At 28.8% G+C, this 22,115-nt stretch overlaps 4 protein-coding genes across 12 annotated transcripts in view; 2 read left to right on the top strand and 2 right to left on the bottom strand.

The window, feature by feature from the left end:
• Positions 1 to 656: 656 nt before the first annotated feature.
• On the bottom strand, positions 657 to 2,921 carry LOC122516681 (mRNA cap guanine-N7 methyltransferase). Its single transcript, XM_043634684.1, has 7 exons — positions 2,647 to 2,921; positions 2,371 to 2,569; positions 2,003 to 2,259; positions 1,676 to 1,857; positions 1,156 to 1,368; positions 873 to 1,078; positions 657 to 768 (listed from the first exon to the last, which is right to left on the bottom strand). The coding sequence occupies exons 1-7, from the start codon at positions 2,725 to 2,727 to the stop codon at positions 725 to 727; spliced, it is 1,182 nt and encodes a 393-aa protein (XP_043490619.1). The 5' UTR covers positions 2,728 to 2,921; the 3' UTR covers positions 657 to 724.
• A 446-nt stretch (positions 2,922 to 3,367) lies between these two features.
• LOC122516492 lies at positions 3,368 to 9,763 on the top strand. 3 transcript variants are annotated; one of them, XM_043634349.1, is made up of 5 exons: positions 3,368 to 3,627; positions 4,079 to 4,262; positions 4,467 to 4,660; positions 6,736 to 6,945; positions 7,038 to 9,763. In XM_043634349.1, exons 1-5 carry the CDS (start codon positions 3,561 to 3,563, stop codon positions 9,755 to 9,757), a joined length of 3,375 nt encoding a protein of 1,124 aa, XP_043490284.1. In that variant the 5' UTR covers positions 3,368 to 3,560; the 3' UTR covers positions 9,758 to 9,763. The 3 variants fall into 3 exon arrangements, with proteins under 3 accessions (XP_043490284.1, XP_043490283.1, XP_043490285.1); XM_043634348.1 differs by having other exon boundaries at positions 3,368 to 3,741; XM_043634350.1 differs by lacking the exons at positions 3,368 to 3,627; positions 4,079 to 4,262 and adding an exon at positions 4,779 to 4,789 and having other exon boundaries at positions 4,569 to 4,660.
• Positions 9,764 to 10,572: 809 nt separating this feature from the next.
• LOC122516575 (solute carrier family 2, facilitated glucose transporter member 10-like) lies at positions 10,573 to 13,422 on the bottom strand. Of its 5 annotated transcripts, none has more exons than XM_043634492.1 (7): positions 13,335 to 13,422; positions 12,966 to 13,076; positions 12,456 to 12,816; positions 11,824 to 12,378; positions 11,404 to 11,744; positions 11,053 to 11,281; positions 10,573 to 10,961 (listed from the first exon to the last, which is right to left on the bottom strand). In XM_043634492.1, the coding sequence occupies exons 3-7, from the start codon at positions 12,808 to 12,810 to the stop codon at positions 10,714 to 10,716; spliced, it is 1,728 nt and encodes a 575-aa protein (XP_043490427.1). In that variant the 5' UTR covers positions 12,811 to 12,816; positions 12,966 to 13,076; positions 13,335 to 13,422; the 3' UTR covers positions 10,573 to 10,713. The 5 variants fall into 5 exon arrangements, with proteins under 5 accessions (XP_043490427.1, XP_043490432.1, XP_043490431.1 ...); XM_043634497.1 differs by lacking the exon at positions 13,335 to 13,422 and having other exon boundaries at positions 12,456 to 12,482; positions 12,597 to 12,816; positions 12,966 to 13,158; XM_043634496.1 differs by lacking the exon at positions 13,335 to 13,422 and having other exon boundaries at positions 11,824 to 12,150; positions 12,241 to 12,378; positions 12,966 to 13,157.
• Positions 13,423 to 13,487: 65 nt separating this feature from the next.
• Positions 13,488 to 22,115, top strand: part of LOC122516574 (FERM, ARHGEF and pleckstrin domain-containing protein 1-like) — a 29,471-nt gene continuing 20,843 nt past the window's right edge. Inside the window, exons 1-11 of one of the 3 annotated variants that reach the window (XM_043634490.1) lie at positions 13,488 to 13,984; positions 14,753 to 15,036; positions 16,066 to 16,170; positions 16,250 to 16,472; positions 16,637 to 16,760; positions 16,860 to 16,947; positions 17,019 to 17,174; positions 17,285 to 17,445; positions 17,584 to 17,658; positions 19,335 to 19,477; positions 20,422 to 20,646. In XM_043634490.1, coding sequence (XP_043490425.1) covers positions 14,851 to 15,036; positions 16,066 to 16,170; positions 16,250 to 16,472; positions 16,637 to 16,760; positions 16,860 to 16,947; positions 17,019 to 17,174; positions 17,285 to 17,445; positions 17,584 to 17,658; positions 19,335 to 19,477; positions 20,422 to 20,646 — 1,486 coding nt within the window. In that variant the 5' untranslated portion in view covers positions 13,488 to 13,984; positions 14,753 to 14,850. The remainder of the gene's footprint in view (positions 13,985 to 14,752; positions 15,037 to 16,065; positions 16,171 to 16,249; positions 16,473 to 16,636; positions 16,761 to 16,859; positions 16,948 to 17,018; positions 17,175 to 17,284; positions 17,446 to 17,583; positions 17,659 to 19,334; positions 19,478 to 20,421; positions 20,647 to 22,115) is intronic. The other 2 variants (XM_043634489.1, XM_043634491.1) reach the window with 2 other exon arrangements.

The following is a 22,115-nucleotide window of genomic DNA, read 5'->3' as shown; positions in this document are numbered from 1 at the left end:
TTTTGTCTTAACTTTATTAACCCTCTATGGGCCGAATTTTTGTTTTAAATCCTAAAAAATTGGTGGAACAAAAAATCAGCAATTATAAACCTATATATGCAAATGAGAACAAAAAATTTGCAAAAATTTTTTTTTTTTTTTCATAAATATTGATACTGGTTGTCATGACAACGTTAAAGAATTAAGATTTATGCGACATTTTACAACAAAAGGCATAATTATTTGGTAAAATATCAATAAATTGAAATGTGACCTGAAAGTTACACGGGCCCATAGAGGGTTAAAAGAAACATTATCGAAAATGTTTGTGATTAAAGATTAACCCTTTGCGGACCGAACGCTCTTCCCATTTCGTTCCAGCAGGTCCGCGCTAGATTCGCAAGTGCGTTTGGAAAACATTTATGACCTTACTAACGTAACGTACTAATGATAAGACGTAAGATTGAGATATAGTCGGATGAAACTTGATATAGAACACAAAGCGATGTCGAGTGTGACTTGACATAGGACGACATAGGACTGCAAAGGGTTAAATCTGATTAGATATACATTTTTCTATAGTAACAAAATAATTTATATTATATTAAATCATTAATAATTCATTATGTTAGCTGTAATAATGCTATTCTAAATATTTTCACTGAGAAATAAAAAACTTGTTTTGTAGTTTCATTTATTATGCCTTATAATGACTTCATGATTGTTTTCATCTTCTTATCCCATTCTAGTCTGTCTCTTTTTTTTGAAATGCAAATACTGCATAAAGTGCTGTAAAAAAAATTTATTCAGTTTATTGAAAGTTCGCAAATATAAGAAAATACATAAAAAAATATATATTTTATTAATAAACTATATATTTCTTTTTAACTTACATGTGACTTCCCATTCTGATTGAGACAATGTGCCGATTTTACGGTGGCCTGGTTGATTTTGCATATGACTTATAGCATGTTGATAATCCTGGCAAGGTTTACCTAATAATGGACTTTCATGATACGGAGGATAAGTTTCCATAGCTTGCATTTTACACAGCAAGGATTTGCCTTCATTTTGCATGCGTTCATAATAAGTTTCAAATCTATATATATAAGAATATATATTTAAATTAAACAAATAATTTTATGATTAGTTTTGTGTTTGTAGTAACTTTATTACCTTTCAAACATTACTAATTCGAGACCAAATTTAGAAGCTAATTTGCACAGCGTAGGGAGATGAACCAAAAATTCTGGGCAATTAACTACACCTTCAAGATGGAAATTATATTTAGCACCAAAAAGAGGTGGATTTGTTTTATCTTTACATAAAAATTCTACGCTATAAATATCATTTCCAAACTTGTTACCATCACACTTTTGCCATCTAGAACTTAAAATACAATTTCATAAATTAATTTGTAAATACACTATTTTAACCCTTTGCCTACGAACAGTGCCTTCAGGCGTTTAGCCATAGTCACTGCCTCTGAGCAAACGGTGACTTAATTCACAAAGAACGACTCGCGCATCATACCATCTACGCTGCAGATCTCTGACTGTCACGCCAGCTGCTCAGAAAGCAATTCGCTTTTGAGCACTCCGCAGCAAAAGGGTTAAACACTGTGATTATAATTTATGGACAAAATATTTTTATTTATTTAGAATCAGCAATTAAACAACGCTATATATGTACATACGCTAAGTCATAAGCATCTGGCATAGTTCCGATAAAATAACCACCTGGCCTTAAACATTCGCTTGCATTTCGGAGCATACATTCTGCTTGCAATAGTGACTCAAAGCTATAATGAAATGCAAATTGACAGCTCACAAGATCGAGTTGTATAGTAACATCCTTGTATTTTTCTCTTAGGCGTACCTAAAACTCGCTTTTATAACCAATCCCATTGACAAAATTACAATATAGAACATCAAATGTTGGAAACATTAAAATTTTATTATATCATAAATACTTTTTTTTAAACGAAGTACGAGCAGTTTCCAAAATTATAATAACTAAATACCTTTGTACAGTCGACGGCAATAAATTCAGCAGTAAAAATAGGTGCAAATCCTCTTACTTTGGAACTTTTGTTTAAAATATCACTATATCGATTTTTACATTGTTCAATAGATATTTCAGCTATATCGACACAGATTAAGTGACTAATCTCTTTTTTTTTCCATTTTAGAAGATCTCCACCTTTACCACAACACATATCAAGTACCTTCAAGGGGCTGTTATGATTTTTGTTCTGTTTTAATTTATTTACATATTCATCTGTGAAAAATAAAAATAAATATATATATATATATATATACATTAATATATAGAAAAGAAATTACCTTTAAATTATAATCATATTAAAAAATTCAAAGAACAAATACTTGCCTATAAGCATACTTTTGATCCAATTATTAAAGTTTCTCATGTAAACAATGCGACTTTGATTCCTTTGAGAAAGACGCTTTTCTTCAAGTGTATTATAATGTTCAGCAACTAACGTAGTATTATCTGTTTTCTCATTATTAGAAATGTTATGGCTATTTCTGCTGCTTCCAATAGACAAATCTGATGGATTGCTTGAATACTATATATGTAATATGTAATATTGAGGTTAATAGAACGTTTATTAATCAACTATTATTTATGTTCAAGAAAACTTACATATGATGCATCTTGTCCTGTATCAGTTTTTAATTTATTTTTTTCTAGCAAATTACTCTCCGTTTCCTCCATTCTGGACATTTGAGAACAAAGTAGAGTAATATATATATTATTAAAAGATATTGATATATAAAAAACGTTTATATAGTTTTTCAATAATATTATAATTATACTCAAAATGATATTAAACAGATCATGATTACATTCCAGAATGAAACGATAACAAATCTTTCGTTAATAATTACACAGATGCCAATACTTATAGTCAAAGTTCATTACTATTAAATAGATGGAAAAGTATAATGTTGATTTGAATACTATTATTGCGCATGCGCCATAATGATTTACGCTGATTGGTCAATATTTAAGCAACTGTATGAATTAGTTAGGAGAAATAATATATTAAATTTATAAATTTAAATTAAAAATAAACAATATTTATTTTTTTCTCAAATATACTATGACAAATAAGTTTGAATTGCTAATATGTAAGTCCTTTATAAATATTATAATATACATTTCTGATTAACATCTTCATTTCTACCAACATATTTTTTACATTTTTGGAGAAAGAAATTTTTTATAACTATATAAACTATAAATATTATATATACTCTAATTAAATTATTGAGATGAAAAATATTTTTTGTTATAAGATTTTTTTCATGTGTCTATAAATAAAACAAAACTTTTAAAAATATTTTATTTTTGAGACTGTACCATAAAAAAAGATTACGTTTTTTATAGCTTTTTTATGAACGTTATAAGATTTAAGCATAATAAAATCAAAATATAAAATAAAATAAAAATTAAATCCAATCAGTGATTTATATATCAAATTTTTTTATTTAGTTAGATATCTCAAATTGATCAATCCTTATTCAAGTTCTCGTTGGTAGAAACATGAATTGTGAATGGCCGCGAAAATGGCAGCGGCAGAGTTAAAACAGAAACATGTTTCATTTGCTGAAATCACAAAAAGTAATATATCACAAACAATTTCGCATAGAGAAATCGAATGCTATCAGTTTAAGATAAAAGATCTGTTATATTATATATTTTCTATATTTTTTCTTTTTACGGATACTCTAACAGGTGAATAACGAAAGCTTTATAATGATGTTTCTTATGTTTGATTAATTATTTGTATTTATCTATTTATTTATTATATTATATTAAACAAATTTGTTAATCACAGAATTATAGACAAATTTTATGGAAATTTTATTTTGATAGTTAAAATTTTAATTTAATATTTAATGTGATGAACAAAGAAAACTTTTAAATTTAGATAATTTATTACATCAGTGGTATTATAATGAAAAATATTTAATATTAATAATTAAATCATTATCTTAAAATAAATATATCTTGTCAGTAATTATAATATTCAATAAGCTATATATATTTTACAATATTATATTATATGCAGATAGCTTCGCATTTGTGCAATATCTTTTACAAGGATATACGTTATGGGGATGTTTATCAATTAGTTTTACAATTATACCAGCTGGTATCATTCAATTATTCAGTTTAAGATGGCAACAAAGTGATGGTTCTGTAAAATTAATTCATTGGATATCACATATTTTGTTCTTGGGAGTATTCCATAGGTGAATATAGTTTTTACACTTATATTATGAATTATATTATATTCTTATTTGAATTATATTATATTCTATATTTGTACTAACTAAAATTAGTTAGTACAAATTTTATTTTATATGTTAATATATTAAATTCTGTATTATTCAAAGTATTTTTTAATTTCATATATTTTTCTATTTATATTAGTAATGACTCTATTGTTTTTATAGGTATTTGATTCTATTATATACTGCTGTGTATTCGTTGAAAAATAAACAGTTTGTAAAGGATAAGAAGTCAGTATATAGAAAAGAAAGTGATATTTGTATGTTACAATTATTTGAATCTTTTATGGGAGCAGCACCACAACTTGTATTGCAGTTATACATTATTGTTGTATTACATGATGCACCTATTTGGACAAGTAAGTTTTTTCAATATAATTTATTTTTAACAAATATTAACTTATATACTTAAAATAAATCTATAGAATAAGAAAATAATTGAAAATCTTTTTCATAAATTTTATATATTTTCCAAAGGAGTAATTTTGGTATATTTTCTAAATATTTTTTCAATAATCTATTAGTTGTACGACCATATGGATTAATATTTTTGAAATCACTTTTTTTGTATAAATAGTATTTTAATCCAGTCTCTTGCATGAAAAAGCGATGATCTTCTTGAAATGTTTCAAATTTGAGGATGTAATCATAATGAATCGTGCATGGCTTGCAAGTATCATAATATGGAGCCCAATGTTCATCAAAATACTTTTCATTTGCAATAAACTCTAAAAATTCTTCAAATGTTGGTTCTAGTTTTGTTCTAGTTGAATTTTTGTGTTTACGGTATTTATGTGTAATTTGCCGTCCAAATCGTTTATAATAATATTCTCTTCCATTTATATGTTCTAACTTATCTCTATATGCAGACAAAAGTCGCTCAAAAGGATGTCGCACAATTAAGAATTTTTTCGTACTATGTAATTTCTGTAATATAAAAGTTTCTCAATTGCATAATTCAGTAAAATATTATCAACAGATTACTTAATAAAATTCATTACCTTAAGTGTTTTATTTATATTTAAATCACAAGGAAATGCTTGTTTAACAATATTATTCATTTGAATTGCATTTTGGTTAATTAAATTTATGGTTGTATCTGTTAAGATACCTGCAAGTATTGCAAAATTCTTCATCCAAGTTGAACTCCCCACCTTATATATAGGACACCATGATATACCATGTTTTCTGACGATCATATTTAAAATATTGAATAATAAGTTTATTCATATCAAACATTAAAATATATTAATACTTACGTATCAATAATCATATTAGGAAAGTTTTTATTTAGCTGTAACTCTTCATTAGTATAATTTTTACACGTGTTTTGTATCTTTTGTTTCCTTGTATTCAATTCTATTCTCTTAATAGTCATTTCTGTAGATGATAAAACTATATCTGAATTACTAACAATAATTTTTTCAAGTTTTTGATTATATTGTTTTGTATATTGCTGTATATCTTTTACAATTCTGCATGCCTCTAGTGTATTATTTTCTTCATTGAAATTATTCCATGTTTTTTCCCAAGTTATTAATAAAGTAAATAATATAATAACAATTATAATTAACTGCAATATAATGTTTTTCTATAAAACGTGAAATACAACTATTCGTGTTAATTACGAATTACGTCAATAATACGACATTAGTTTCTTTAGTTCATTTCTTTAAAAACTAATGACTATGAATAATATTACCTGCAATAATATTATTTTATTTTTTATGTAAAAACATAGAAACTTGATAACTCCTGACGATAAGTTTCTATTATCTGCGTAATTGACCATATTAAGTCCTTATATACCGAAATCTTTATTGAATATTTATTATGAAGTTAGTATATTTTCACAGTTAAAATGTAACACCAGATGCATACACACATTTGTTTTATGCTACGCTCTATGAATAATTTTATAATTAAAAATAAAAATAAAAAATAAATAATATCGGTATGATATTAGCTCCGTATAATATTTAAATTATTCATTTTTTAAGAACTACGAAGGACAGTAGTATTGATATGTTAAGCCAAGCTTAAAAAGTAATAGCTAACTAACTGAACTAATATGTTTGGGTCTTCCTTCCTTATTTCCTTTGTCCCGCCCCCAAAGATAACATACTTGAATGAATATATCTCTGAAAATTTGCTATCTATTCTTTTATAATGTTCTTAGCTATATTCATATACAATCTATGCATGGAACGCTTACTTTTCAGTTTTAAAAATACTTTAGACTCCTACCACTGTGATCATTTAAATAGGCTAAAAATAAGATACTACAGAAGCTATAACAGAACAAAATATGTAATCATTATATGTATATATCCATTGGTCAACCATGCATTTTTTATTGTTTTTAAATATTTCATTATGTGTTACTTTTATATTACAATTGCATTTATAATGAGTTTAAATATTATTTATGTAGGTATGTCAACTATGGCTTCTCTTTGTTCTTTAATTTGGGCTATAGGAACATATATAAAAGCCATGCATAAAATTAATCCCAATCACAATAATGAATCTTGGATATCACTGATGCTTCAATATCTTTGGAGGGGTGGAATGTTAACATCAAGGCTAACTGTGTTAGTATTAATAGCAATTTGTTTGAGAAAATGGTTTTCCTTATTTCTTGGTAAGTTTGTTTATATCAATTTAATATTTATCACTAAATTCATATCATCAGATTTATATTTTCAAGAAGTAATTAATATCTCTTTCTTCTAGGCTTGCATTGGTTATCTATGACTGTTTGGGTAATTCTTCAAAACACAGATTTTTGTTCCACTATTTGGGAAGAACGCATTTATAATTGTATCATAGGACTTATTTATTGTTTTGACTTTTTTAATTTATGCGAAGGAAAGTCTCGTTATAAAGTTTTTGCATTTTATTTTATCATAGTGATCGAAAATTTATCTTCTTTGGTGATTTATATGCTAAATTTTAAACAACCAATAACAATTGATATATTTATATTAATGATATTTTTTATTGTGGGAGGTATGCTAATTGGTCTTATAAGTATGTTATTATACTATACTAAATTTCATCCAACAAGAAATTTAAATTTAGATAAAGTTAGTAATGAAAATTCAAATGTTATTGCTACTAATAGTATAGATACTTCTCGATCTTTTAAGCAATATTATTGTGGTTCATTACCACAATCTTCCAATGTATCTACAAGATCAATTTCTGAGGAAGTAACAGCTGACAAGCAATTTCTATTAACAAATATTGTTCAGAATACTGATTGTTTAGAGGAAGGTATTGTTAATGAAGCTTATAAAATAGAAAATGAAATAAAAACCACCGAGCACGTGGTTTCTAAATGTGAAAAATCACCTGATTCTTCATTAAAAGATAGGGGAACCTTATCGCTTCACGATAAAGATAGATTAATTATTAATTCATGTCCTAAATGCAATAGAATAGTTCGTAATAATTCTAAAGATACATTTAATGTTGTCTGTAAATGCATTGAGAATATTACTCTTTTAGAAAATAATCTTTCTACAATTCATCATAGAAAACGGAGAGGTATTTGTTTACCCATTACGGAAGACTTAGATAAGGAAAAAAATTTCGCCGTGATAAATTCTGATGTACATATTTCATCACAAAAACGTAGGGATATATTTTCTTCAACTCAACATACACTTGCAATTCATACAGATACAGAAAGATTGAAATCTGATTTCAATCATTGTGAAATTCCTGTTGTAAATTCCGACATAGATTTAAAATCTAACACATCTTTAGACAGTAAAAAGTTTTGTTCCTTGGAAGAAACACTTAGAGATATTAGTGGTGTTCTGAATACTATAAGAAATGAAGAAGAATTACAAATTGCAACAATTTCTCATAGCGATAAAGATTCGGATACAACTAAATTATCTAAAGATTTGCAACAGAAAGATGAGACAATGAGTTGTGTTACGTCGATTCATGATTATGAAAATGTATGTCCCTTAGGAGTTGCAAGACCACCATGGTGTATACGTAGTTGGAAAGGTTATACCGACATAGAAACTTATCTCCATGATGATAGTGTTGTTAGAGACAGACGTAGAGATACTTTAACAAGTACAACTACCGGAACAACATATAGTTCAGATTTTTCGGATGGAACGTGTACAAGTTCTTTGATAAGGAGAATTTTAAAGCAAAATGATTATTTAGATACTTTAACTTATGATTTAGTCGATTCAAATGAACTTAAAGTAAAATGTAATAATGATTTATATACATCATCCAACACAGAGGAGCAAAATGCCACATTATATGCCGCAAAACCAATAGTTATAGACGATACAGGCGGAATGTTTTCATTGGATACTATAGTTGAAGAACATGATGACGATGACGATGATGACATTTTTTCTGTAACTACAAAATCTATAAAACCTACTTGTACATCAGTGAGTTCCCTTGTTAGTACCATAGATCAAATTAGGACATCTGCAGCAGAAAATTCACCTAGGCATATTTATCATAGAACAGAATCACATTGGGGTGATATGACACAAAAAGATTTATCATGTACAACTATGTTGTTTTCAGATAAGTTGCATGATAATAATGTAGATGATGTAAGTTTTGCAAAATCACTGGAAAAATCTCCAGATAAAATTGCAACAAAATGTGAATTAAATACAATTAGAGAATTGGTAAAGTCGTGTACGATAGAGTCAATTAAAAAAACTCCCTTAATTGATGCTATATTGTCTGACTCTCCAATTTTAGGAAATAAAGACAAAATTCTAAAACACATTAATGGAACAGCTAGTTCTCATGTATTTAATTCAAATGAACATGATTTGTATATTGAAATGAACTCTTTAGTGCCTGCAGTTAACATAAAAGATACACGAATTGACATAATAGATGATAAACCATGTGATTTGAAAACTATTGCTAAAAATAGAAATTTTAACGTATCAACGCCTATATCAGACAAATCTGTAAAAGAATCATCAACATCTGTGTGTTCTAATAACGATATTATCAGTGATAAACATTGTAACAAACATGAAAAAACGATTAATTATACAAAAAAGAAATTGTCATTATTAAAAGAAAAATTTGAACCTAAATCACAGCAACTTGTATATATGGTAACACCAAATAATGGAATAACAGTAGAACACATGAACTTCTCAAAAAATTCAGAGACATTAACTACAAATGTTTCCATTGTTTTAAAAAAAACAACAGGTTTATCTTTTACTCATGATAAAGAAAATTTAGCTCCAATTGCTACTGTAAAAGATAATAATACTAATAAATATAATAATGTATACATAGAAGAAAGCAATAACATTTATGAAAATAAAGAAACTTTATATAATGTACAACTTAATATGAAAGATAAGGGACACGTATTTTTAGAAGAAGTTTTGAAGAGAAAAAAATCTTTTATACAGAATATAAAAAACTTGTAAAAATGATTTCATATTACCTTTTATTTTAATTCATAAAAATCATTTGTAGTCCATTTCAACCTACTGTAAAGATACTACAAGTTTTATTAAAAAAACATATAAAATTTCAATTTTATTATATATAGGCATCAGTGGTTGTTAATAACATTAACACTGCTACTATATTTTAAATATTTTATTTGTTATTTCTTCCATGTGTAAACATGGACTATTAAATTCATAACGCATACTTTGACTAGCATATGTATAGAATAATACTATTTTTATATTCTATTTAATTTTTATACTATTATTACATACACACACACGCACACGCACACATTCACAGTAAATTTAGTTACTATACGATTATATATATTACATATATGTATATATAATACTCTAATATTTTTGTTTTATAGAAAATGCATTGTATATAATAAAAGTTTTATATGTTCAATTATAATATTTACTATTAGCAAAATTATTGGAATGAATAAAATAGAACAAAATATTTTCTAAATATATTAAGATTATTTATCTATTTTCTGTCCTAATAGTTATAAGCATTTTATCAGTAAGAATTATTACTGACAAAATGAGTTATATGAGGTAAACTTAATGAATTCTTTTATGGAAATCCTCTGAATTTATTTGAATCATAATCGAATAATAACATTTGCAGCATTTGTTTGCTTTATTTTTTATTTATTTTATACTGTAACAGTATTTCATATGAAATACGATTTTTGAACAATATATAATACTAAACTATAATAAATATATACTATTCTTTACGTTTTAATAAAATCTACTATTAAATAAAATAGTATAAGTTTAAGAAATGTGAATTTATATATACATATTCATAATATTGTGTATATAACAAAATTTAATTATCTGATACGTTTAACTGACTAGATTATACATAAAAGATTAAGAAAAATTTTAAATTACCACGCGTTTTTAAGCAACTTTTAAATTAAAATACTCTGTTTTTTACTTGTAGTATTTTCATACCTTCTGATCCATTTGATGTGACGAATAAGTGGTAAACTATACACATTTTTACATAATCGCGTAATTATGGAAATTTTATTGAGTTCTTGAGCTATTTGATGTAAAGACTTTCCTGTTGTTTCAGGAATAAACAGAAATATATAAAATATAGTGATTAGGCACATAAAGCTATAAAACAAATAAGAACCAGCCAAAGTCATTGATTCTGTAAAGTAAAATAATAGTAATATTAATTTGTTTGTGTCATATTATTGATTACAATATCTGAAGTGTATATAAAAATATATAAGACTTACTTGTAATTTTAGTTAGAGTTTCAATAGTTAAGATGTGAGTTGTCCACATAACAGTTATTGCAAAACTGACACATTTACCGCGTATTGATACAGGAAAAAGTTCACTTAGATTCAATAAAGGAACTGGACCAAGCCCTAAAGTATATGCTGCTTCATATACAAGTAAAGTTGTTACTGCTAAGATACGCAAGCCATTTGTGAGACCTTCTGGAAAGACAGCACCTTGATTCTGTAATTTATACAGTCTAATTATTATAATATAGGATAACAGTAAGTTTCTATAGTATAATATTCTTTTTTTACTTTAATGTATAATAAATTATAGATTATAAACAATAATTGTTTAATTACTTCACAAGATGCTTTTAGTTGTGTCCAAGTTTCAGGAGTTGATTCAATTACAGCTAAAGGTGTAGGCAATAAAGGAAATGGTGTTGGAGATCCAATTGGTAAAATACTTTGTATTTTTTCTTCAGCAACAAGTTTGCAATATGTATCTTCAGTATCTAAGTTGTTACTACCTCTATCTATTGTTGCAAGTAAAGATAATAATGATACAGTTGTCATACATATTGTAGCTGATGTTATTAGAGCTGTGCGACGTCCACATTTTTCTACTATTACTAATGAACAAATCGTACTGAAAATTTTGACAATTCCCAAACATATTAAAGCAGTAACTTCTGCCGCATCTAAAATTTTGCAAAATGATGTATAAATGAACAAATTACACTGAAATGTAAGAAATGAATATCTTTATCTAAGACTCACTTGAACGGATTCCTAAAAGAACAAACAATCTTGGTGCATAATATAAAACTTGTTCTCTACCAGTTCCTTGTTGTAAAATCATCATGAAAATCATGATTGATAGCATTTCAAAAACTGTATGTTTTGTATTTTTAGACGTTGTTTTAGAAATAACATTCTTCGTTTTTTTTAACAATAAAAATGGTGGAGATTTTTGAAGAAACAGAACAGTAGTAGTGCAAGCTATTAACGCAGAGACAATAGTTATGCTTAGAGAGAACTGCCATTGATGATCCATAGTTATGAAAATAGTAGCAATAATAGTTATTAAAAATCCTACAGCTGCACCTAATTGATACAGTATAATGTTAAATCCTCGTTTATTTGTCTCTGATACTTCTGCCATATATATGCAATGAGATACTGTAGATACTGTACTAGAGTAGCCACAAATGATTCGAGAAATTAATAGCAAAACATAATGATTGACTAGTGCAGATAAAATGGTACCAAATATTAAAAACATCAGCATTAATATCATTGTCCAACGTCTGCCAAAAGAATCTATTGCCATGCCTATAAATAAATAATAAATAAGACTAATAATAAAATATATGGTACAATTTACTATATAATGCAAATATTATATTTACCACCAGTTAATCCTCCAAATAAAACACCTATAAACCAAATACCAGTAAGAAGATTTATTTCAAAGCAATTTAACTCAAATTCACTTTTGATAAAAGGTGCCATTGATTTTATTATAGACATATCGCAACCAAAAGCTATACCCGCTAAGAGTGATACCATTGAAATTAGAATATTTTGATTCATTGGCGTTATATTTTGCAATGGTGTTAAATTATCATTTTGTTTAGGAATTTGTTTTTTGATATTTCTTTCAAGAATACATTGATAATCTTCATTTACTGGCTTATTTACTATTGATTCAATATTGTTATTTCCATGATTCAATAGTATAGTAGTATCTTCTTCATCTGACATTTTTGGCTAAAATAATGAATATAATGAATATGATGAATAATAAACTAATATAAGTTATTTATAACAAGAATTTTAATATTAATATTTTGTATTATTGTTACATGACATATGTTTTAAGAAATTTTATTATTGATCTGTTGTAGAAAACAACTAACCGTCAAGTTAGTTGATATTTACTTGCATTTTAAAACAGATACACATTCCAGAAATACTACATTCATATAGATAAGAGTCTTTAGAGCCGTCTACGCCATCTAGTGATCAAACTACGTAAGAATTTTGAAAAATATTAAAATGATTGGACAGCCACAGAAGTGAAATTATATATTATTATATAATTTTTAACAAAAGGGAATATAATTTTCAGAAATAAAAATAATAATGATAATACTGTGAAAAACTTCTAAAACAGTTATGATATTTAATAGGAGACAGTGTATTGTGACAGATTGTAATGTATATATATATATATATATATGATATATCGAAGATCTATTTATGTATGTAATTATTAATGTCATTACAGAATAAGTTATTCGATATTATTCCCATTTTTAAAATTCGCGTGTGAACACATATGAATCCGTTGGAAGTTGTCTATATCCTCTCGTTGATGTCACTAGTATCTACTTCCGTTGCGTAATCGTTTTACCCTTCGTTATAGTGATACTGCCACCGCCCTGCGCTGCTCTTTGTGACGCATAGTCGCGCCCGGTGGACGCGCCCTCGGTAATCGCTAGAAATGCGTTTTGCTCAAGAACGTTATTGTGTGTATATCCACGGTAATGACGATGAGGCGTTAATGAAAAACTTAAGCGGTGCTCGAATTGAGAGCCACTGCTTTTCTTCATGCACAATTGGTATACACTTAAAGAAAAAAGATAGAAGTGCAAGGCGTAGATGTGTGATATGTGGTTAAATTCAAAGATTTTCTCGGCTTACAGTCGAGCGCGCTCGAATAATAATATTCATTGCGCAGAAAAGTCCGACTATTATAGTACGATTATTTATACATTGGTGAATCTTTGTCAAACGTCGTCGCCATATCCATCCGGAAGACGATCTCAGCGCAAGAGTGCCGGTGGGCACTTGGTAGTCAGTGATCAATGAACTCTACTTGCACTGTATTTTGGCTAATACAGTCAGTGTACATATCTAAAGGATCGACGATAACGTATGTACTAGCAAGCACATATTAATGCAATTAATCTGTATTACAAATATGTGGAACATCTTAAAGATTCTAGCTGATTGCCGCCCCGCCTTCCCAGAAGCGGTATTTCGTTCTTATGAAATTTTTTCCGACGCGCATATTCACGCCGATAACCTTTCTTCATTGGATTTTTTTTACTAACTGTACAACCAATAGCGTTACTTTCTATCCTGACTATACGTACATATTCTCTATATAATATGGATTCTTATTTACATGACCCTACCCTTCGGATTACATCGTTAGTTAAACGAATGCCTTTCTATCCTTGTTGATCTTCGTCAATTTATTTTATCTTTTTATTAAGAATAATTAACTACTCGCTTGTCCTAAATAACGATAATTGTCGTTCGTATAGATATTTAACAGGGAAAAAATATTTAAAAGGAGGATATACATATATATATATATATATATGTATATTTTCTTTCAATCCGTTATTCCGTTATTATGTAAATATTTAATTCGATAATCGAAATCTCATATATACCTTTAAAATTACTTAAATATTGCTCTTCATTATTTTTTTTTGTAGGTTTACAAATTTATGAGCTTCCAAATTTTTTTAAATAAATAATTATTTAGCTAACTATTTAGTTTATAACGTCATGTAATTTCCATTTTTAAGGAATTAAAAATCATCTGGAATTCCTATTGACATTTGCTACATTGTGCCATATGATGATTAATAAATTTCATTATCCATTAAATGAAATTATTTATTTACAGAGAGAGAGATGACTACTTAATACTAAATAGTTGTGTAAGGCTTTTTGAAAGAAGCAAATGCTAAATATTGCTATAAATAATAGCATAAATGAGTGAAAATGAATGATATAGACAGCATGAGTATGAAGGGCAGTGGAGGTTCTAAAATGCCTCATAGTCATTCAACTCCAGCCGGTGTTGATGGAGGTAGTAGAACACCACCAACAACACCCAGAAAGGCAGGGAAAATGCTTGCAGTTCGTGTACAAATGTTGGATGATACTATTACAATGTTTCAAGTACAGGTAATAATAAAAAATATTTGCTTGCTTGCTTCATAATGAAATTTGCAAATAATATGTACAAAATGAGAAGATAATAAAAATACAACAAGTAAATATTTTCATTGAATGCTATAGAAAAGAATAAATTTAATTTCTTATTTTTAAATATATATATTCAAATTTCAATTTAACATTACACTTTGTGAGCATTCCTGCCAAAGTATAATATCCTTCGAACGAATCAGAGTATCGTTTTAATTCCTTGATAGAAGATAATTGAAGTGCTCTTTCAATAGGAAGTTTAATAAACATAAACGGTTGTGTAATAGAAGGTGTAATTGGATATAAAGGTAATAAAAACTTGATTGGTGTGAAAATTAGATTTACTATTATAATATAGTTAAACTATAAAATCAAAAGATTTATATTTTATTATGAAAAATACTACTTTTAATTTTTTTGTATTACTAAACTTGCTGTGCATGAATATTACAAGTAATTAATAATCTTTTAAAAGTCATTTACTTTTTAATTTTAATATAAGAAGCAATCATTTTTTAAATATTATTATGTATGTACATGTTTTATATATTTCTTGAATAAAAGATAAACAATTTTAAATAAATGTTATTGATTTTGAAAAATACCATTATTTTATTAAAAATATTGTATATTATTTTTTATGAATTCACTTGTTATTAGTATAATAAACCGCTTTATTAAGCTTTAGTAATAGTATTTTTATATTTTCTTCATATTGTATATTAGTTACATCGTGTACTGTATGCATACATAATATTTCCACAAGAATGAACTATTGGAGCACATAAAATGTATCGGTAAATTCATATATATCAAGCACACACACACACAAGCTCATGGATAAAAGGAATATGTATCAATTTATTGATTCTTTATATAACTTGCAATGTATAATATATTAAGATAATTTTATTTTTATGTAAATTTCCATATTAATATCTAATAATTTTGTATTTATACTTGTAACAATATGTTGTTATATTTATACATGTATTTTATTTATTTCAGGCAAAAGCATTAGGTAGAGTATTGTTTGATCAAGTTTGCAAACAGTTACATCTTTTAGAAGCTGATTATTTTGGTCTTGAGTATCAAGAACCTAATGGGACAAAAGTTAGTCATACAGTTCTAAGTTAATATAGTTTATTTCATATAATTAATCTAAATTATTGATGTATAATTTTTTTTACAGTATTGGTTAGATTTAGAAAAACCAGTCTGTAGACAAGTGGGATTATCATTGGTTGATCCTCTTCTTAGATTTTGCGTTAAATTTTATACACCAGATCCTGCACAACTTGAAGAGGAGTTTACAAGATATTTATTCTGTTTACAAATCAAACGAGATTTGGCTCAAGGTTTATTACAATGCAATGATAATACAGCAGCTTTGATGGCCAGCTATATTGTACAAGGTAAGTAATGCTAAAGCATATCATTGTTTATAAATAATAATCTATTTTTAATACATCAGTAAGTAATGTAATTCATATAATATAATAAAATATCACTTTTTTTATAGAATAAATATTAATTAGATTATTTGTCAAATAATTATAAAATATTTCTTTTGTTTCAGCTGAGTGTGGTGATTATGTTATAGAGGATTATCCAGATCACACTTATTTATCAACATACAAGTTTGTGCCTCATCAAGATCAAGAATTAGAGCGACGTATCATGGAAAATCATAAAAAACATGCGTAAGTGATATGAATATTTTGTTGAATTTGTTAATTCTAACATACTTCTAAATAAGTAAAAATATAATTAATTGATAAAAAATAAATTGATCTTTACAGTGGACAATCTCCTGCAGAGGCCGACCTTAATCTTTTAGAAACAGCACGACGCTGTGAACTTTATGGAATGAAAATGCATCCAGCTAAAGTGAGAACATTTAACGTTTTTACTATAGTTTATTTGCAATGATAATAAGTACTGTATGATATTTTCATCAGGATCATGAAAGAGTATCGTTGAATTTGGCAGTAGCTCACATGGGGATAGTAGTTTTCCAAAATTATACCAAGATAAATACATTTAGTTGGGCTAAGATCAGAAAAATTAGTTTTAAACGAAAACGATTTTTGATTAAACTACATCCTGAAGGCTACGTAAGCATATCTTATTTCTTTGACGCTTTATTCTTAAATAGTTTTTTTTCTATAAAAATAATTTAATACAGTCTTAGTATATTGTTATATAATATTTTCTATCGTTTTAGGGATATTATAAGGATACGGTCGAATTCTTTTTCGAGGGTCGTAATGAATGCAAGAACTTCTGGAAAAAATGTGTAGAAAATCATGGCTTTTTCCGTTGTTCTGTAGTCAAACATGTAGTACGACAAAAAACAAGAGTTCTTAGTCGAGGTTCATCTTTCAGGTACAGTTAAATGTGGTGTATCATAATATTTAATTTAATTAAACAAGTAAAATAATATAAAAATTATTATATAGCATGGTATTTACAAATTTGAAGTTGAGTATTAAATATTTTAAATGAATATCCTTATGTTATCAGATATAGCGGAAAGACACAAAAGCAAATAGTTGAATTTGTCCGTGACAATTATGTGAAGAGACAGACATTCCAAAGGTAAGTTTTATTGATGCTTTAGTAAGTTAGCTAATTTAAAAGAAAACATTGAAAATCCAAGTAATTCGTAGCTAGTGCTGCATGCAGTTGTATATTGTTTTCCTAATGTTAGTTTGTAACCTTAAGATTTTTATTAATCAACGCACCAATCTTGTGAATAAGATAGGAGGTGGCACGGTCTTGCTTTTACCGGGATATTAATTGGTATATATACCTAATTATTTCACTTTCTGTAGAATAAATGATCTACTGTATTCCTTTTTTACATTTACGTTTGTCAGTGTTGCCTGCTTGGCAGGGTGGCGGGGAGTCAGGCTCACCATCAGGCACGATTGAACCCGAATGATCAGTGTACCCTTTCTCAATAGTGTGATTACTAATTTATCATTGTAACCTAAAAATATATACTGCAGAGTATTACATTTCACTGTCCTGGCGGTTTTAACCAGCATTATACTCGTACATAGCAGTAGTCTATTCTACAACAAAAAATAGTCTGCTATTTTAATGACACTTTCTCCTTGTATATACAACCGGCGAGTGTTAACATACCGTGCGATATCGATGCACGGTTAAGAAACGCCGCTAGTATTAGCAGAAGAGATTGGTAACTTCATAATTAGTTTAATATCATAATCATCATATATCAATATCAAATTAAACGGAAATTATTTTCTTATTTACCATATAATGAACATGTCTATTATTTATATAATAAGGTATAATACTTGTTAGTAGTAAAGTTATATTGAATGAGCTATAAACTGAATGAGTTAAAAGTTCAATAATTCTTATGTAATATTTTAAAGTTTCAATAGTTTTTTTTTGAAAAACAGTATATAGATTGTCGATCGTTATAGCTTAATATTCATTTAACATTTAAATTAAGTATTATACTTCAAGATATAAAAATATAGTATAGAAGGGTTTGCATTGCGTTGAAAGATCATATTTATATGAATTCAAACTGTGATGGTATGAGCACTTACGTCTGAACATTTATACTCTCTGTCAAAAGAAGCAAAAAATTTATTCCAAAATAAATAGCATGTACTTATGCATCTTATGTATTACTTATTTCTTTTATATTGTTAGTTTTTATAACGAAAATATGCAGGAAATTAAATCTGCCGATTTTAAAGAATTATACTTTTGAGGTATATATACAAATATCTATCCATATTCGATTCTTTTATGTGTTACATTACTTAATTATACATGTAAGAAACCACTCCACGATGAAACGCTTTACTGACATATTATAATTAAATAATAGCTTAAAATTTTATATTAAAAAAGGGTCAGTTTTTTCTGAATTGTTATTATTATAGTAACTTATTCAGTTCTATTATTTCATTCAACTGTAACCTTCATCTATTCTATATGATTTGTTAATCATATACGAAATAGAAATTATAATGGCGACATTGACCGTGTATCATATCAAACACGCGTTGGAGCAGTCATTCTTTTTTCAATTAATGATTAGACTATTTATATTTCAGCACTGACATTTAGAGCAGATTTATATTAAAATATATTTTTTCTCTCTTCAAGAAAGACAATGTTTTATATTAGCCTATTGCATTAGTAAGAGAAAAGAACAGATAAATTGAACAGGCTTGGCATTTCGTAGCCTAAGTCTGATGCTGAACTTGACTCTCTCTTGCTCGCAGGTCCAATTCGTTCCGGCAGACTAGCGGTGGTAGGGCATTGCAGGGCTCGGAGGGGGGAGGCTATCGTGGGGCCACTCCGAGCAGCTCACTTATGGGCAGCTCCAGCATCTCTGCCCACCCCCTCCTGCCCCTCGGCGATCCTGGTATGTACCATGACCGATACCAACCTCCAGAACAGCTTTCTTTCTATTTCTGTGCCTTTTTTTAGTCTTCTTTATCTCCTTCCTCAAATTTTGGTTATATTTATTTCGCAGTATTGTATTCGAAGTATTGTAACGGTAGAGTAGATTAGCGTATTATATATAGGAAGCTTTTCGAAACTATACACAAAAACGAAAGAAATTGTACTAGAATTATTTTCATTAATTATTATGATGCATTATTAATTTTCGAAATGATATATGAAACTATATCTATTTATCTACATAGTTTCGATTTTGTTATACACGATTTACACTATGATCATATATATATCATATATATATATGCCGTTATTTTGTGAAATTCGTTAATTTATGAAATGACTAACTAAACCTTGAAATAATTACACTGACCTGTTTAAATATGAAAAAAGACAGAATTACATACTTCAACTAGATAATATATGAATTTACAAGAGGCGAGTGTTAAGGTATGAAATTGAAATTAGATTCGTAGATTAGATCCGACAGAAGAGCACGACTGATAAAACGTTGATTTTCAAAGTACAGATAGAGACAAGAACGGATAATTATGAGCATTGTTGTAGAAAGAAAAGCAGATTTTAAAGATTGATCAAATTTCAATCTCATATTTTAACTATTCGCCTTTTGTGAATTCATATATAATCTTGTTATTTCCTAAAACTACTAGCTTTAGTGTATAATAAAATTCTTGTTATATGCTTTTCTAAAAACGTCTAATTATTTCGGGTAAAATCTAGGGCTTCCGCGATTGAACTGAATTATACAATTTAACGCTAACATATATGTATATATATATATGTATATATTGATAGAATTTACATTATCATAGTGCACTCTGGTTTATGAGAGATTAATGTTGTATATATGTTATATATATATGTATATTATTAATGAATGTTTAGCCCTGGCAACCCCAGCTCTGTCTCTATCATGCGGCTCGATGACACTGGATTCTCCGACGACTGTGACGAGTGTCTCGATGGGAGGGACGATTCACCGTCGCGACGACACAGCTACATCGTTTCGGACGCTCACCTCTATCGACGTCCATTCGCCAGCCACCCCCAGCCAGGCTCCAGCACAGCGGCAGACGCTTGCTACCAATCAGCAACGGATTTCATCAGCAGGTCGTATCAGCCCCTCTAACAGCAGTCCTCCCGAATTCCCAGCACCGCGACCTATACCTAGGCATCCTTGGCAACGATCTGCCAGTTGTCGCGAATTGTATGCATCTAGCTTCGAAGATTCTGGCAAGGCGCGTCCAAAGGATCAAACAAATAGTGGTGAACCTGTTTTAGAGCCCTTCCAATTACCCTCTCAGGGCGAATTAGATAATCCTGTAACGCGTTACGACGATACTAATCGTTCGTATAGTGCCGCTAGTTCGAAATTACCTTCCTTAGATCACGATTCCGTACCCGAACGTGTTTATAGTAGCTCCTATCCAGGAACATCGTCGTTATCTACCGAATCAGGTCATGAAGAGTCTGGCCCAGCTGGAGATCTTTCACATGATGATCTTTCGCATGATTCTTATGAGCTTCTGGAACGTGAGCACGAATTTGAATATCCTGAGTCTTATTCCAGTGCTCACGAGGATAACGAACCGCTTTCCGACAATAGTGACGAAGGAATCGAACACGAAATGTTCCAAATAGATTCGGAAACCGATTCTTTTATCAAACATAGATCAGTTAAGCCTTCGGATAAGCAGCTATTTAAATCCGTGCTCGCGGATCTTAAGAATACCAAAACGAAATCCATCGATCGGTACTCAGCTGTAACCAAGACGGACGGTGATTACGTTATTACCGAATCTAGGATACAACGGTCGAATACACAAATAGAACGTAAATTTGAAACTAGACACGCTGCTTCCATAGAACAACCTAGTAAAACTCCCATTCCTCACCAAGATTCCAGTCGAAAGGATCCTATCGTCTTACAAGTGCAAAAGCAAAAGGCTACCGTTCTTAACGAGCTGAAGAATTTAAAGCCGAAATATAAGATCACTCACGTTGATTCGGAAATTTTACGGGACGAGGGTATTATGCGTCCGAAATCGAGAATCGACGATGACTTGAGTCCCGTCGATACAGGTAAAGTTGATTATAGCGCGAAAGCGAGAACAGTAAGGGCGCGAAGTATCGCCAGTTTGGAGGATCACATACCACGTTCGTACGACGAGACGGGTAGTTTAGGACGTGGTTATAAATCTAGGGATAAAAAAGCTAAAGATACCGAGGAGAAGTCTGAAAAAGTAATCTCGAAGATTCAAGAAAAGGAACGTAAAAGTATCGAAAGGGAGGAGAAAAAACGTGCCGAAAGGGAATATTCGAGAGAATGTAGAAGAATTGAAAAGAGCGATTCTAAGGAAAGGAGATCGATAGATCGTCTTGATTCGCGTGAACGAAGACTCGATCGACGTAGCGTAGATCGTAATGATACCAAAGAGTTACGTAGAAGTATCGAGCGATTGGATAGGGATCGAAGTTTTGAACGTTTAGATTTGAAAGAGAAAGGTTCCGTAGTTTATGCTGACTTTTATGAAACTAGGGGTAAGAGTGCCGAACGTTTAGATTCTCACGGGTTACGC

The sequence above is a fragment of the Polistes fuscatus genome, unplaced genomic scaffold, assembly GCF_010416935.1.
Source record: "Polistes fuscatus isolate 324 unplaced genomic scaffold, CU_Pfus_HIC Scaffold2, whole genome shotgun sequence".
NCBI classification, from domain to species: domain Eukaryota; kingdom Metazoa; phylum Arthropoda; class Insecta; order Hymenoptera; family Vespidae; genus Polistes; species Polistes fuscatus.
Note: the sequence above shows the minus strand (reverse complement) of the source record. Positions and strands in the feature narration are given on the sequence as shown.